Raw genomic sequence first — 14,355 nt, 5'->3', positions numbered from 1 at the left:
AGGAACTACAAGCAAAGAATTCCTGGAGCTAAAGAGGCTGCATTGGCTTTCATACAATAGGAGTAACCAAAGAGACACAACTCTTACTAACAGGGCATTGCAAGTCTAACCAAATTCAACAGTATCCAGAAAAGACTTGATCCTTCCAATCAATTCCTTCAAAACAAAACAAAATACAGAAAAAGTCTCCGTTGTTTTAAATGACAAAGAGCATTTCCCTCACTTATCTTCATAATCTCATCTCTCTGGAGAGAGTATGGGTCCTGGAGACAGTACACTGGTTTGTTAATATACTGAAAGACTGAATTCAGAAGAAATTCTAGCATGGAAGAAAATATTACTATATTTTCCTGGAATGGTAAAGAGTCAGGTAGAGAGTTTGGGGTGTTCAGCGCAAATGTAACAGCACAACACATGCAGGCTAGGCAGGAAATGCACAACTTGCCAACCACTCAGTTTGTGAGCCATGAGGTCCCCGTCATGCATGAAGCAAACCTCTTAGAACTCCACAGACATGGGATAGAGGATCCCTACAAGCCCAGGTGTTTGCGCTCTGCTTGCCAACAGGGAAAAGATACTGATGAAAGTCAGGCACATCATCCAATGAACAAGCACTTAAGTGCAACTGTAAATGTTTAAAAGGTCCTTAAAAACATCCTGTAAAGAATCTGTTGGAACATAAAACATGGGATGCTTATCCAAGGAAGAGGGGAAAGGACCCCGACTGCACCTCATCCCAGTATTCTGCAAAGGTTCGCAATACCCAAGATAACACAGCATTGCTGTCTTTTCTATCAAGCGCTGTTTTCAGATATTTAAACAGAGATGCAATAACAGCTGAAAAAGAGGCAACTCTGATGCAACATGAAGCAAATCTTCCAGTGGCAAGAAAGCCTATCATTGTAACGGTAAAGAAATCATTACTTCTTTACCCCAGAATTTTAAGCTGTCATCTGAGGCAGAGATATACCTACCGGAGAGATAAAGTGCCTTGTCCACCATGAACTCCTCAGCAAAGCGAATGTGACAGAAATTTTTTTTACTCTTCCGAATAGCTATAACTTCTCCACATTGTTCAAAAACCTCCATAATGATCTGTTCAGTTCCATTTTCCGGCAGTCCTCCAACAAACACTGTCTTACATCCAGGGGGCCTCTCTCTTGTTGCTGGAGGAGGAAGATCTAAAAACGGTGAGAGAGAAAACAGGTCAGGTTATAGAGTCTGTCAGCATACATTCCATTTATCTGTCCATCTGCCCCAAGAGACACCTACATCTTCCTTGTTTCCTTTAAACACACACTCAGCTACAGTGCATTTCACTTTATCAAGTAGTAGATCTATAGCACTGCTTGGGTGCCATACACAGAAGAAGCACATTTACCAGCCCGTTTCTAAATAAAAGATCTCAGGAGCCCGAAGCCTCCCAGGCATTTTCTCTAGTGCAAGTAAGAGCTCACCTAGTTCCTGCTGTAGAATTTGAGCAGTACCCAAGACCTCAAAACCCTATCAGAGGAGATGCTATACAAATACAGCTTAAAGGACTATTCCTAACAAAGAGCAAGTAAAAAATGTATCCAGAGAATTCTAAAGAGCATAAAGCTATACAGCAGTCTAGAAAGGGTACAAAAGCATTAACATAAGGAAAGGCTGCTAACCAAATATTGGATGTTAACCAAAAAAGATATCATGGAGGGAAGGATAAAAGGAAATGGGCATAGCCAAGAGGAGGTAGAAGGAATCCATTTTCTACCTGTATGGCACGGAATATAAAAAAGGGGCTGACGGTTAAATCCAGTTTGCCTAGAAACAGGATGTTAAGTATGTTCACTTACCCTACCTGTAACGTCGCAGCACACAAAAGATTGGTTGTGACTTAGGAGAAGCGTTTCTCCAGCATTGAACTCATTTCTGTGCTAAGGTTCCCAGTCGGCAAGTGCAGTGAGACCCTCGCAACCCAACATGCGAAGGCTGAGAAAGGTTACAACTTTGTTGCCTGGTGTTTCTTAATATCTGAAAAATCTTAAATGAACTTCAGTGCTAATATCCATTTCCTCCAGTAAACTTCATAGCATTATACTAGTTAGGTATTTATTAAATGAACTATGTGTATTATGTTCGTTTAATCCTGTGGCATTCTAAAAGCAGTTCTTTGAGAATATTCTATTTTCTTTTGGAAGAGGCTCCTTTCAGCTCCCAGATCAAGTCTGCCTGCTCATTTGCCACAGTCTTATAAAACAAACAACCTTCTTAACCTTCTTCCCTGTAAGCCTCATTTCTTCTGCAACAGCCAGCCCTTTTAACCTTCTACTCTTATTTCAAAAGACCAGAAATGGCAAGGCAGCACCTGGACAGGGGTTCAGCTAGTCCAATACCCAGAGAGAGCCTGCAGCAAAGGCCTCCAAGAAGGGACAATGAACCCCATGGCAAGTGAAGATACCACCACTGGACTAAAACTGACCACAACCATTAGGGTTCCCCAAACCTGAAATCTGAGCTTTATCTCTATTCCATTGTTCTTTCACAACCTTAACAAATATTCCCTCTACCTACTTTTCTATCAATATATCTTCCCAATTTTCCTGGAAACTTCAGAATTATTAGCCTTCATCACATCATATGACAGTAAGTTTCACAGTCTAATATTTGTGCAGAACATGGTTTTACATAGGCTGTATTTCAGATCAAAGATATATTGTTGACTCATTTTAAGTACATGAAACTCAAAACAAGTAACTTAGAGGCTGTTAAATCCATATTCTTCCATATTCCACTAGAGTAGCTCAAGGGAAAACAAATTTGCCCAGAAGCACAGAACGCTTTTTCCAGAAGCTTCTTTTATCAGCTCATACACTTCCCAGAAATTAAGATTTCAAACTACATTTATTCACAGGGCTGGACTAAAGAAGGGATTAAAGCAGCAGGAGAACTAGAGGAGGACAAAAGTCACAGGGAGAGCAGGACTGATCATGCCCCATGTTGCTGATGATGGAAATATATAGGCCTGGATGAAGTCAGACAGTCTGTTAAAAGAAGGTTCAGTGAAACACAAAGGACAGAGGCTGCATGGGGAGGACTTGGGATACAGGTAGGACTGTGGTCAGAGGAGCACACCAACAGCAGGGTGGGAAGAGAGAGTCAAGCTGACTTTCCTTGTGAAGGGAAAGAGAAGAGCAAATGGTTAAGAATAATGCAGGGAAGCATAAACATGGATGTGAGGGGAACAGGAGATGGAATAGGCTGGGGTCTCAGGATAAAAGTGATGGGATTAGAGAAGAAAAGAAAATCCTCCAGCTGTGACACAGGAAGGAGGTGGAAGAGCTGTAGGAAGGGAAGGGAAAGGTCTTCAAGTAGATAAACTGTCACTGGCACACAAAAGAGAAAAAAGCAGGGGATTGACAGGAGATGCTGACTGATTGCGTGATGATAGAGAGGCAAAGCCCAGCAGCAAAGAGATCTGAGAGCAAGGAAGGCAAAGCAAAGATAACATTCAGCAAAGAGCCACTTTGGTATGTTGGACCAGAGCTGCAGATAAGACGCAAGCTGAAGGAAGCCCATAAAGGAAAGTCAGTTGGTAAAATGAAGGTAGAAAGAGAAAGGAATCAAAGGCCAGGAGGGGAGGAGTAGAGAGAAAAACTGAAGAGGCTGGAGAAGCAGGAAGAGAAAGGGAAGTAAAGTTTCCTCTTTCCAAACCCAGGTTCCTCGTGACCTGCGACAGCTGTATTAGAGGAAATCTAGACCATCAGGAAATGCTAGGAGTCCTCACAGATGAGGAGGGGGCAATATAAGGAGTAGAAATGCAGGAGATTGAGAGCAAGAGGAGACAGGGATTTGGCTGCAGGGGTACAGGAAAGGATGGGGGAGTTCAGTCAACCTTACGTACACAAACCTTAGGCTGAGCAACTACTATGTGTGAGGCTAGAAGGAACATGTACCTTGAAAGCAATGTCTGAGTGTTTTTGTGATGGTTACTTGTTTGCCTAGCATCAGGAGAATCTTCCTTCTAATGTAGCATTAGAAATTCTTGAACAGGCTTGTCAGCAAGTATTTGATTAAAAAAAAAAGTTTCCAGGACCAGTTAATGGTACCGAGACAGTTTTTTTCTGGGAGTGGTTTACTGAAAAGATCGGGAATTGCAAGAATTCTGTTTTGAACGCTAAGCAGGGAGCATCGCAGTTTCTCAATCCCGGGAAGTCACGAGACTCAAGTGCCATCTGCTGGTACCTTGTTTGTGAACCCTTTACAGATACGCAGCTACAAAAGTCTCCTACAACTTCTCTGCATAATGAAAGTATCATCTTTCCAGTGAACAACACTGTCTCCGAAAAAATTAGGCAAGTACTCATTTTTCCTATAAGCAATGTCAAGTCTCTTGTGTCCTGACACCAACCCACAAATTTCTCTAGGGCCATGACACTACAATTGAGCTACACGGGTTCTAAGTGACAACTCAGAAACCAGTTTTGGTAAGAAGCACACTTGAGACTACGTTTTTTGGTTCTACTTTCCCCAGTTTGTAACTTCTGTCAATTTTATTATTGAGATCTCATCTTCACACTTTGAGTACACTGCTTTGCATTCTTTGCTTGCCTGGCAGTAAGCACAGCTCGTGGGAAGCTAACATTCTTGCTTCTCTGAAGATAAGAAGCCAAGTAAAGCTCCTGCTTGTAGGCCAGGCACTGGCTACCTGGAACAGTGACTCCAGTATCACCAAGACTTGGGGAGGGCTTGCTGCCAAGCTGCTTGCATTAATCTGAGAGCCAAGACCAAGCTCTAGCATAAGCTGGTACCCAGCATGGAGCAGTAAGGATAAACCAAGTAGGAGATGCTCCATTGCATCTGCAGAGGAATAAACAAGCTATTACAAGCTGTTAATTCTTTTCCAAGTCCCCTTGCAAGTAAATAATCTTGTAGTGGGAAGGGTGATGCAGAAATCCAGGTTCAGGACAAGCATGGTGGAGTGGATGCCTTAGTGTTCATAGGCATTGAACATCTTTCCTGTTTATTTTCTTCATATAGATAACCCCAGAGACTCACACTCTCCCTCTGTGCCAGCATCTCCCTGCACTCAAATCAGAGTCAGTCTAGAGGAGTGGGAAATGAAGGAATAGGAGCCCACATCACACACTGATATCACTGTAGAGCTACAAACTCTGCCCCCACTAAGTTGGCTATGAGTAAAGGGAACATGAGACCAGCCCCTACAGCTTGAGGGCATTGGCTTTGATGATAGTATGTACAGGCTCCTGCAAGCACAAGATGCATTCTTAAAATCTTCATTTGGCAAAGAACCAAACCCTTGCTCACCCTTCAGCATCCTCCACTGCTACTGGCCTCCTCAAAGTAGTAATACAGCACTACACTGGCACAGCCCAAGGCTCTGCTCCAAGGATAACAGTCGTCACATAGGCTCACAGGTTCTTTAGTTTTCCAACACACAATTACTTACTGTACTGCAGACAGTCATTTAACAAGGAACAAGCAACGTCCCAGCTAGTCTGGAGATCACAGCAGAAAAAACTATTCCCATGGAGTTCATACATTCTTTCCATTGGGGAGGCAGAGTTGATCACTAGTACAATTAATTCAGCTATGGGGTTAAGGCATATGTTAAAGGCTTAGATCTAACGGGCCCTTCTGTGCCCTTCACAAATACAGCTTTATGCTACTAGCCTCTCGGATGCACAACGTGTGTATTTACCTGCAAAGTACCACAAATTGCATCAAGTATGACAGGATACTGAAGATCCCCCCCTAAATTTGTCCAAGTATAAAGAGCCAGGGAAGGCTGGTGAGCCTTGGCAGTGTTGCTTAGATGTGATCTGGACCCAATACCCAATATGTGGCAAGCCATGTATTATCCACTCTGAGCACAGCTCACACAATTCATATATATTATCATACATACAAGGGATGAGAATAGGCTCCTTCTAAAGTATGATTTTTCTTTAAGGTAGATGTCTCCAATAGGTCAGATGAATCATAACCAAATGCTGACACAAGCTAGTCACTCTGCAATTCCCTTACAGTCATGGGAAAGTTAGGCAGCAGAGACTGGGGTGATTCATCTTCCTCAAAAGCAGACACAAACATTTGCTCAGATGAATTGCCCCCAAACTCCACTGACCACTCTTCAGTGATGCTAAAGGGATGGCAGGCTCCAGACAGAGGTTCATGGTGAGGATACACCTAGAAAAGAGATAAGAGTAAGTCCACCTGGACCATCTCAGATTCTTTCTGAGCAGCCATTCCTGGTAGTATAATTTGTCAGGATTACCAACTTTCTCATTTTATTTGTCAGTGCATGTGCCAAACCATCTCTGCCTTGCAAGCATGTCACTTGGAGAAAACTCAGGCAGTAAATGTCAACACAGGATGCTTAAAGAGTCAAAAGAATGAAGAATGAGTAATGAGCTGAGAAACTGAACTGACATCAAGGGATAAAAGACTTCTTGTCCAAAGCGCCTGCACATTTAGAATACTTAACAGCAGAGCTGCTCTCTTCCTGGTGATCGCTCCAGTACTGCGGCGGCAACAACAGAAAAGAGGCAGGCAAAAAAAAAAAAAAAAAAAAAAAAAAAAAGGCAAATCAAGAATGCCATGTTCCCAGCAGGAATCTAGTGTTTCCCAATTCCCACCCTGGAATAGGGACCACAGGACAAAGTTCTGTAAGAAAGTCTACTGGCTGCTTCCAGGGGAGCAGCACTCATAGGATGAGAGATATAGTATTACCATTACACAATGTGCCAGCATGCTGCCCTCCATTCTCCCAAGAAATGGTGAAAGCTGACACTACATGTTCAATGAAGTCGAAGAATGATTTCAAACAATCCAAACGGAGTCCACAAAGAGGCTAAGTGCTGATGGCCAATCATCCCTAAAATAAATCTCAGGAGACAAAAGAGAATTCTGTTCCTCAAAGTTGTTCTGATGAGGAAGGTGGCCAATGGAGTCCAGATGGAAAGCACTAGAGATTTAAGATCTCTCACCTACTGGCCATTAGAAGTCAGATTTCTGCAGAACATCTGCTGGAGCTCACTGTCCCAAGCTCACAACGCATTAGACCAACATGGAACACTGTTAGACTGCTCTTGAGTTTTGTCCTGCAGCATGCAGATAACACCAAATATGTTTGCTCAAAGACACTTTGCTTTCTGAAACAGCCACTACTCAGTCCTGGAAAGCAAAACTGGCTAGAGCATTAGGATTTATGCTTCCTTTTTTCTGGTACCTGGAGAGGGGAGGAGGGGAGGAAAAAAAAAAAAAAAGGAAAGGAAAGAAATATTTCTGCTAATTCTCTGAGACAGAGCCACTGAGGCCTGAAGTCACCTGTTGTCTAGAACCTCAGAATGGGAAGAAAGATGTCTTAAGCAGGTCTCCACACTGCCACATACACACCAGAACTTGCCAGAAGAATAAAACTGGTATCATTGCAACACTCCCCCAGAGGTGTATGGCACTGCAAGGATGGGATGAGACACAGGTTCCAAGGTTTTGCCAAGCATATAAGAGATTACCATAGCAGCTGGCACTGATTTCCCAACACTACTCATTTCTGCAGTTGCCACTCCAGACCAAAGGTATTAATGGACTGGGAGGAGATAAAGGCTGAAGCCTTCCAGTCCCACCTGTTTTCCTAGGCACTATTTAATACTGATTTTCTTTTCTTTCCCTTCAAAGAAGCAATAGTGATGAGAGGTTCCTAAGAGGGGTCCCGCTGGACAGTTTACCACCGGGGTCCCAACTGGAATAGGGAAATGAGTCAGAAGGCAAAGCAACACACTCTAAAACAGAGAGGTTTTAGCAGCTTGTCAACAAGCAACCTACAGACAAAAAGTGATAATTTTTGGAAAGTAACTAGCCAATTTTAAGATGGTTTTCACAGGAACAGCAAAAAGGCAGCCTTGACCTAGAGAGATTGGCCCGTAAGTTCAGCACTGCACCTACCCAGACTTAGAGACAAGAAATTCAGAAACTTCCAACCCATGCCAGAGGAGAAAAATGAAGAAGCAACTGTACTTGTTTCAGCTAGGAATTTAGATGAGAGTAGTTAAAACTGCTGAAGTGAGACATGGAACTAGGTTTTACATGATAACAATAGTTCTTGGAAGAACAACAGGCAAGCTCCAAACAGAACGAGTTAGGTGTAGGTGCAGGAAGGACAAGAATTAATAAGGTAGCTTTGTAGTTCAATTGTGAAACGCAGTGAAGAAAGAATACCATAGATAAAACCAGAATTGATTTGAATAAGACTGGAAATCTTTCAATATTCTAAAAGGATATCACACTATGAAGAATTGTATTAACATGAGAGACTTCAAATTTCTCAGAAAAAGGCTGATAAACAAATTATCAGTAATGGAATTGCGAATGACAAGTTGATAAATTTCATTGGGTAGTTTTGAGCCAACAAGTAGTGCTACTTTAAATGGGGGGAAAGGGGGAATTTATGGATATTAAGGACATTACAGAACAGCTAGTGGTAAAAGAATCTTGATGGAGCAACCATGAACTGATCCAGTTTAAATACAATGAAAAGCTCAAAAAAAGCAAGGTTTTTGCTAGGGATTTTGTAACTGAAGAGATTTATTTCCAAGGAATAACTTTGAAAAATTAAAGGAACTGATCTGAAAAGTTCTCAGAACTTGAATGTGATAGAAGCTTTGAAAAAAAATTAATTGAAACCTGTATCTCAAAGTGGGAAGAAAAAAGCTTCTTCCTTGAAGCCCAGCTGGATGAAAAAAAACACTCTGCAGGACTTGAAAAGCACACAGAGCTCGCAAGAAACAGGAAAAGGATTGGTTAGCATAGAAATATACATGTTAGAGGTAGAAAGAGTAGGAATAAAGCAAGATCTGACAGAGAGAGAGCACAAGAAAGCTGATTTAGAATCTTTTTAATGGAAGTTAATACAAGTATCAAGAAGTATCAGCCTGAAAAATCACAAAGTCCAAAAAACAAAGGATTGGGACAAACTGGATGTTAAGCATATAATCTGTGCATGCCTCAGTATAACAGTAATGGCTAAGGATACACTCTAAGACCAAAGGACACCTCAGCAATGATTTCCTACTTCCTCTATCGCATCTGCAGTTTGTTGTTCATTTTATCTCCTTCATCTTTCCCTGCACAAGCCCCGACAGCTACTATGCCTTTCCCTCTGACTTTTGTAACAAAAGCCAAGTAAAAGGGTCAGTCAGCTAGTTTGAAGGCAATTCTTCTTTCTTGCTATAGCCAGGTGCCAAGTCCTGAATGTCTTATCTTAAAGTTTTCTGTCTTGCTTCAGGTTGCCTCTGCTCTCCTTCCCTCACTTTCAGTAAGATCCGAGTGCTCTCATCTCTCAGCATTGATCACACAGGCTGATCATGTAACCCTTACTTCCAACAACTTGCTATCTTTGAAACCTTAAATATCTCACACAAGAATCATCTCAGGAAGATTAGAGTCTAAATATCTAGGGACAGGAATATTTTCTTTCCTAGTCCTTATCTAACAACTGAAAAGTCTATTTATTGAAAAGACAAACACTCAGCAACAAGAACAGCCCTTCCTATTGCTCTGTCACCTGCTTGTCAGCATCTAGTCCATGGTGACTCACCCCAGAGTTGCTAGGCCCAGGAAACATAATGGCTCTTCCCTTGCATACAAATTTTTATATTTATATATTATATATATATATTTACACACACACACACAGGGAGGAAGAGAGGGAGGAAACAATTCCTCATCACCTTTGAACACAAAGAAGAAACAGGACAACGCATAAGCAGGCTCTTACGTGGGTTAGGTGGGAAGAGAGTGCAGCTTTTGCAGTGAATGATCTCTTTCACAGCAGGCATGTCCGGAGGGATGGGAGGTGGGACTATCCCCAGGCCTGGCATCATGGGGTTGATTGGAGGGATTCCAGTCATCATGCCAAGAGCAGGATCAAAATCTAAGTGGGGAAGAGAATAAGTGAGACAGTTATCATTTTGGACTCATACAAAAAAAAAAATTGTCCACTGAGACTGCACTCATCCCCTGTGCCAGGGAAAATTAGCTGAACAAACAGCTACGGTGAGGGAACATCACGATTCAACTCACCAGAACTTTAAATCTGTACCCTTGAAACTACTTTCTTTTTTCTTTTTTCTTTTTTTTTTTGGGGGGGGGGAGAGGAGGGAACTATTTCCTTGTTGATCATCTCAACAAAATAGGACTTCCTCTGTTCAAACTACTTCCTTCCCCACTTCATAGATACTACTACCTCACATCTAGCGAGAAAATCTTTCCCAATAAATACTCTATTGTCCATATAAAGGAAATCTGTGGCATATGGGAACAGCGTGAAACTAAATTCAGTGCAGTATCAAAATAAGTAGCATAGACATAGCTTGTGACATGGGATTAAGAGCATCACCTTGCAAACTAGATAAGTATGAATTCCAGGTCTCCACCTCGTGCAGCTAAGAACGTGACAGAGGAATTCTAGGTGAGATGCACAGAAGCATTTAAGGAAAAACTTTATTGTTAAATACCACCTAGGGTATGTTTAGACATATGTTGCCACTCTGTTTAACTTGTTTCTAGGCTTTTAGTTAGCTATATTCAGACTATATCTGAATAAGTAGCATTTTATTCTGGTTTTACTCTTACATTTATCTTCAACATCAAATAAAACTAAGCAAAGTTGTCAAATGAGGGATGTTTTATCTCTTTATAAGTAATGAACCCATGGAAAGCAACACCTGCAGGCAACTAAATGGGAACAGTACACCTAATGCATTATGAAAACTCAGACATTGTGAGTTTGAGAATGTCAGTGGCTAAGCTGTAAGGACAACTGGTACCATCAGGGCCAGCTGGTACCATCAGGCTGAGGTTTGAGGAAGAATTTCCTCCTGCAGGCACAAGTCATCATCTTCTCTACTCTCTACCATTATTTCCCGCTTTGCGTCAGAAGAAATCTTGAAGATCTGGACAGTCTCAAAATATCACAGAATCACAGAATCACTGAGGTTGGAAGGGACCTCTGGAGATCATCTAGTCCAACCCCCCTGCTCAAGCAGGGTCACCTAGAGCACATTGCACAGGATTGCATCCAGGCGCATTTTGAATATCTCCAGAGAAGGAGACTCCACCACCTCTCGGGGCAACCTGTTCCAGTGCTCTGTCACCCTCACAGTGAAAAAGTTTTTCCTCATGTTAAGATGGAAGTGTCTGTGTTTCAGTTTGTGCCCATTGCCTCGCGTCCTGTCGCTCGGCACCACTGAAAAGAGTCTGGCCCCATCCTCTCGACACCCTCCCTTCAGATACTTGTACACATTGATAAGATCTCCTCTCAGCCTTCTCTTCTCCAAGCTAAACAGGCCAAGCTCTCTCAGCCTTTCCTCATAAGAGAGATGCTCCAGTCCCCTAATCACCTTTGTGGCCCTTCGCTGGACTTGCTCCAGTAGTGCCACATCCCTCTTGTACTGGGGAGCCCAGAACTGGACGCAGTACTCCAGATGTGGCCTCACCAGGGCTGAGTAGAGGGGGAGAATCACTTCCCTCGACCTGCTGGCAACACTCTTCCTGATGCAGCCCAGGATACCATTGGCCTTCTTGGCCACAAGGGCACATTGCTGCCTCATACTTAACTTGGTGTCCACCAGCACTCCCAGGTCCTTCTCAGCAGAGCTGCTTTCCAGCAGGTCAACCCCCAGCCTGTACTGGTGCATGGGGTTATTCCTCCCCAGGTGCAGGACCCTGCACTTCCCTTTGTTGAATTTCATGAGGTTCCTCTCTGCCCACCTCTCCAGCCTGTCCAAGTCTCTTTGAATGGCAGCACAGCCCTCTGGCGTATCAGCCACTCCTCCCAGTTTTGTATCATCAGCAAACTTGCTGAGGGTGCACTCTGTGCCTTCATCCAGGTCATTGATGAAGAAGTTGAACAAGACTGGACCCAGTACTGACCCCTGGGGGACACCGCTAGCTACAGGCCTCCAACTAGACTCTGTGCCACTGATCACAACTCTCTGAGCTCTGCCATTCAGCCAGGTCTCAATCCACCTCACTGTCCACTCAATATCACAGGACACTACCACAGACTGTGCAACCCAGAGTGCTACAGAGCTTTGGAATCTGGCTACCTATTTCAGATGTAGAAAGTTAATTTTAACTTTGCAAGGCACAGGGAAAAATTACAAATAGGCGGAACTGAGTGAAATGTGCAGAGGCAGCATTTTCCTTTGATGCTAAGCTGGCATCAGTTCATATACTACTCATATCCCTAAGGCAGAAAAAACTATTTTGTATTCTTTTCTTTGTAAACACTTCCTACAAAAAGCTACTACTTTGGCTGAACAACAGTCTGGATGCAAGACAACTTTTAGTGTCCAGATTGAATACCTGAGTTTGGTAGCCAAATTTTATTTTCCTTTGTATTTTGAAATATTTTACCTAGGGTTACATTTCTGCAGAGTCTCTGTATATTATTTTGTTTGCCTAATTTAGATTTGCTTGCACTCAGTGCAAGTCTTCCTATTCATTTTATGCCACGTAGGAACAGTTACCACAATAACACAGATTTGAGAAGTCCTCTGCCATGAAGAGGTTTCAGATGCAGCTGGGATGGGAATGCTACAGCTGCAGTTACTGCAGAAACAAAGCTTGCTTAATCTCTACTCTAGACAATTTTTCTCCTTGCAGATCCTAGATCCTTAACCGTACAAGTCAGCCACTCCACTGCCTCTTCTCATTTCATAGGCACATCTACTGAAGTAGAAAAAATGCACTAGCTGGGCCACACCAGTTGATCAAAGATCACATGTTTATTATGAAACATTTAGAACAAATTAATTATTACACCAGATGAGACTCAAGATCCCTTTAGATTACAGTGCTGGCATAGCTAGGAACAGACATTTCAGAGGAAGGCACAAGAAATCTTCATGTAGCCAAGTGTGAAATTAATTCCTTATCAGATACCTTAGTTCAGAGCTACTACTTATCCATGAACAGCTTATGCTGGTATACTTAGCCTGTGACACCTGACTTGCAAAGTAAGACATTAAAGTTGTAAAATTTTAAACTTTCATTAGCAGGTTTCAGAGATGATACTATTGAAAAGGTCAGGCAAACAGCACTGCTTTCAGCTATTCAAAGGAGTATTTTTACCTGTCTCAAAAGAAATCAGCATATATTCAGTTCATAGCTTCCTACAAAACCAAATTATATGAGTCTGTCTATAGATAAAGACACGTTCAACAGCCCAGACAGGCAGCCTTACTACTTCACACAGTGGTGGTACATGATTCCACTGAACTTCACACTGGATACAGGTTCCCAGGGGAAAAAGGGGCTGTAAGGGTTGACTTTTAGGTTAAGAGTTGGACTCAGGCAGAATGATTAATGCTATACCTGTATCACTACTATCCTGGGGCACAACTTTCTCTCCTGCTACAATTTTCTACGAAATTAGAAATACTTGGAGCTCTTTGAGTAGCGGCTTTACTCACAGGTTCTAACTAGGAAAGAGAAAGTTGGGAGAGGGTACCCCACCCTAGATCTCTGCAGGCTGAATTCACATATTCATAAGTTGAAGTCTGAGATGAAGGTTACCTCACGGGCGGCTGTGACACAGGGAAAAACTCATGAAGATATGAGGAGCTGGAAAAAAATTATAAGACCGAGTCCTGGATGAGTTTAACCTGAAACAACCCAAAGCAAAGCTTGCTGAAGGCAAAATGGAGTTCAACAAGCACAAGTTAGCTGGAAGCACAAGGGCTGGAAGAGCACTTGCCAAAGGCAGCATCCTAAACTTCAGTTTACTAACACAGCTTTCAGATTCCAAACTTTTAGGCTGGGATGCTAGTTATCTCCCTCCCTTTTTCACAACACCTACGCTAGCAAACTCAAACCCAGCCATGAAACTTTACACCATTTTCATGAGTACTTCAGGCTTGTGACAAACAGCCCCTGGGCATGCTGCAGGCAATGGAAGCGGCCCTGACATACCCCCTGTAAGCAGTACAGATGAAGCCATGCCACTTGGGAATGTGCCCTGAGAACACTGTCTCTCTCTGTAATCCACCCTCGTCACTCCTATAAAAAAAAAAAATCACAGTTGAGATGGCAAAACTACCCTTGTTATTCTCCTGGAGCTGTACTCCAAAACCTCAGCAGGGAGTAAGCGGGACCTTGCTCCCAGCTGCCTGTTAAGAGGAGCTGGAAGGAAGAGTGGCCAAAGCTCTCGCTGCTTATACAGCATGGAAGATGGAGATGGGGAGCTTGAGTGATCTGCTGCAAAATGCAGAGAAAGGTCAAGTTGAAAATGACCCTCTGTAAGAGCCAGGGCTCCCAATTGTCATTTCAGCAGTTTGACACAGGTCAAGACCA

The 14,355-nt window shown here is 42.7% G+C and overlaps 1 protein-coding gene across 5 annotated transcripts in view; it reads right to left on the bottom strand.

Moving 5' to 3' along the window:
- The window catches only part of ENOX2 (ecto-NOX disulfide-thiol exchanger 2), a 69,826-nt gene that overhangs the window by 28,125 nt on the left and 27,346 nt on the right, over nucleotides 1–14,355 (bottom strand). For all 5 annotated transcript variants that reach the window (XM_067304499.1, XM_067304500.1, XM_067304501.1 and 2 more), the window contains 2 exons: nucleotides 9,776–9,931; nucleotides 975–1,181 (listed from right to left, as the gene is read on the bottom strand). In XM_067304499.1, coding sequence (XP_067160600.1) covers nucleotides 975–1,181; nucleotides 9,776–9,931 — 363 coding nt within the window. The remainder of the gene's footprint in view (nucleotides 1–974; nucleotides 1,182–9,775; nucleotides 9,932–14,355) is intronic.

The sequence above is a fragment of the Apteryx mantelli genome, chromosome 13 (genome assembly GCF_036417845.1).
Source record: "Apteryx mantelli isolate bAptMan1 chromosome 13, bAptMan1.hap1, whole genome shotgun sequence".
Taxonomy (NCBI): Eukaryota; Metazoa; Chordata; class Aves; order Apterygiformes; family Apterygidae; genus Apteryx; species Apteryx mantelli.
This window is presented reverse-complemented; position numbering and strand designations above follow the sequence as displayed.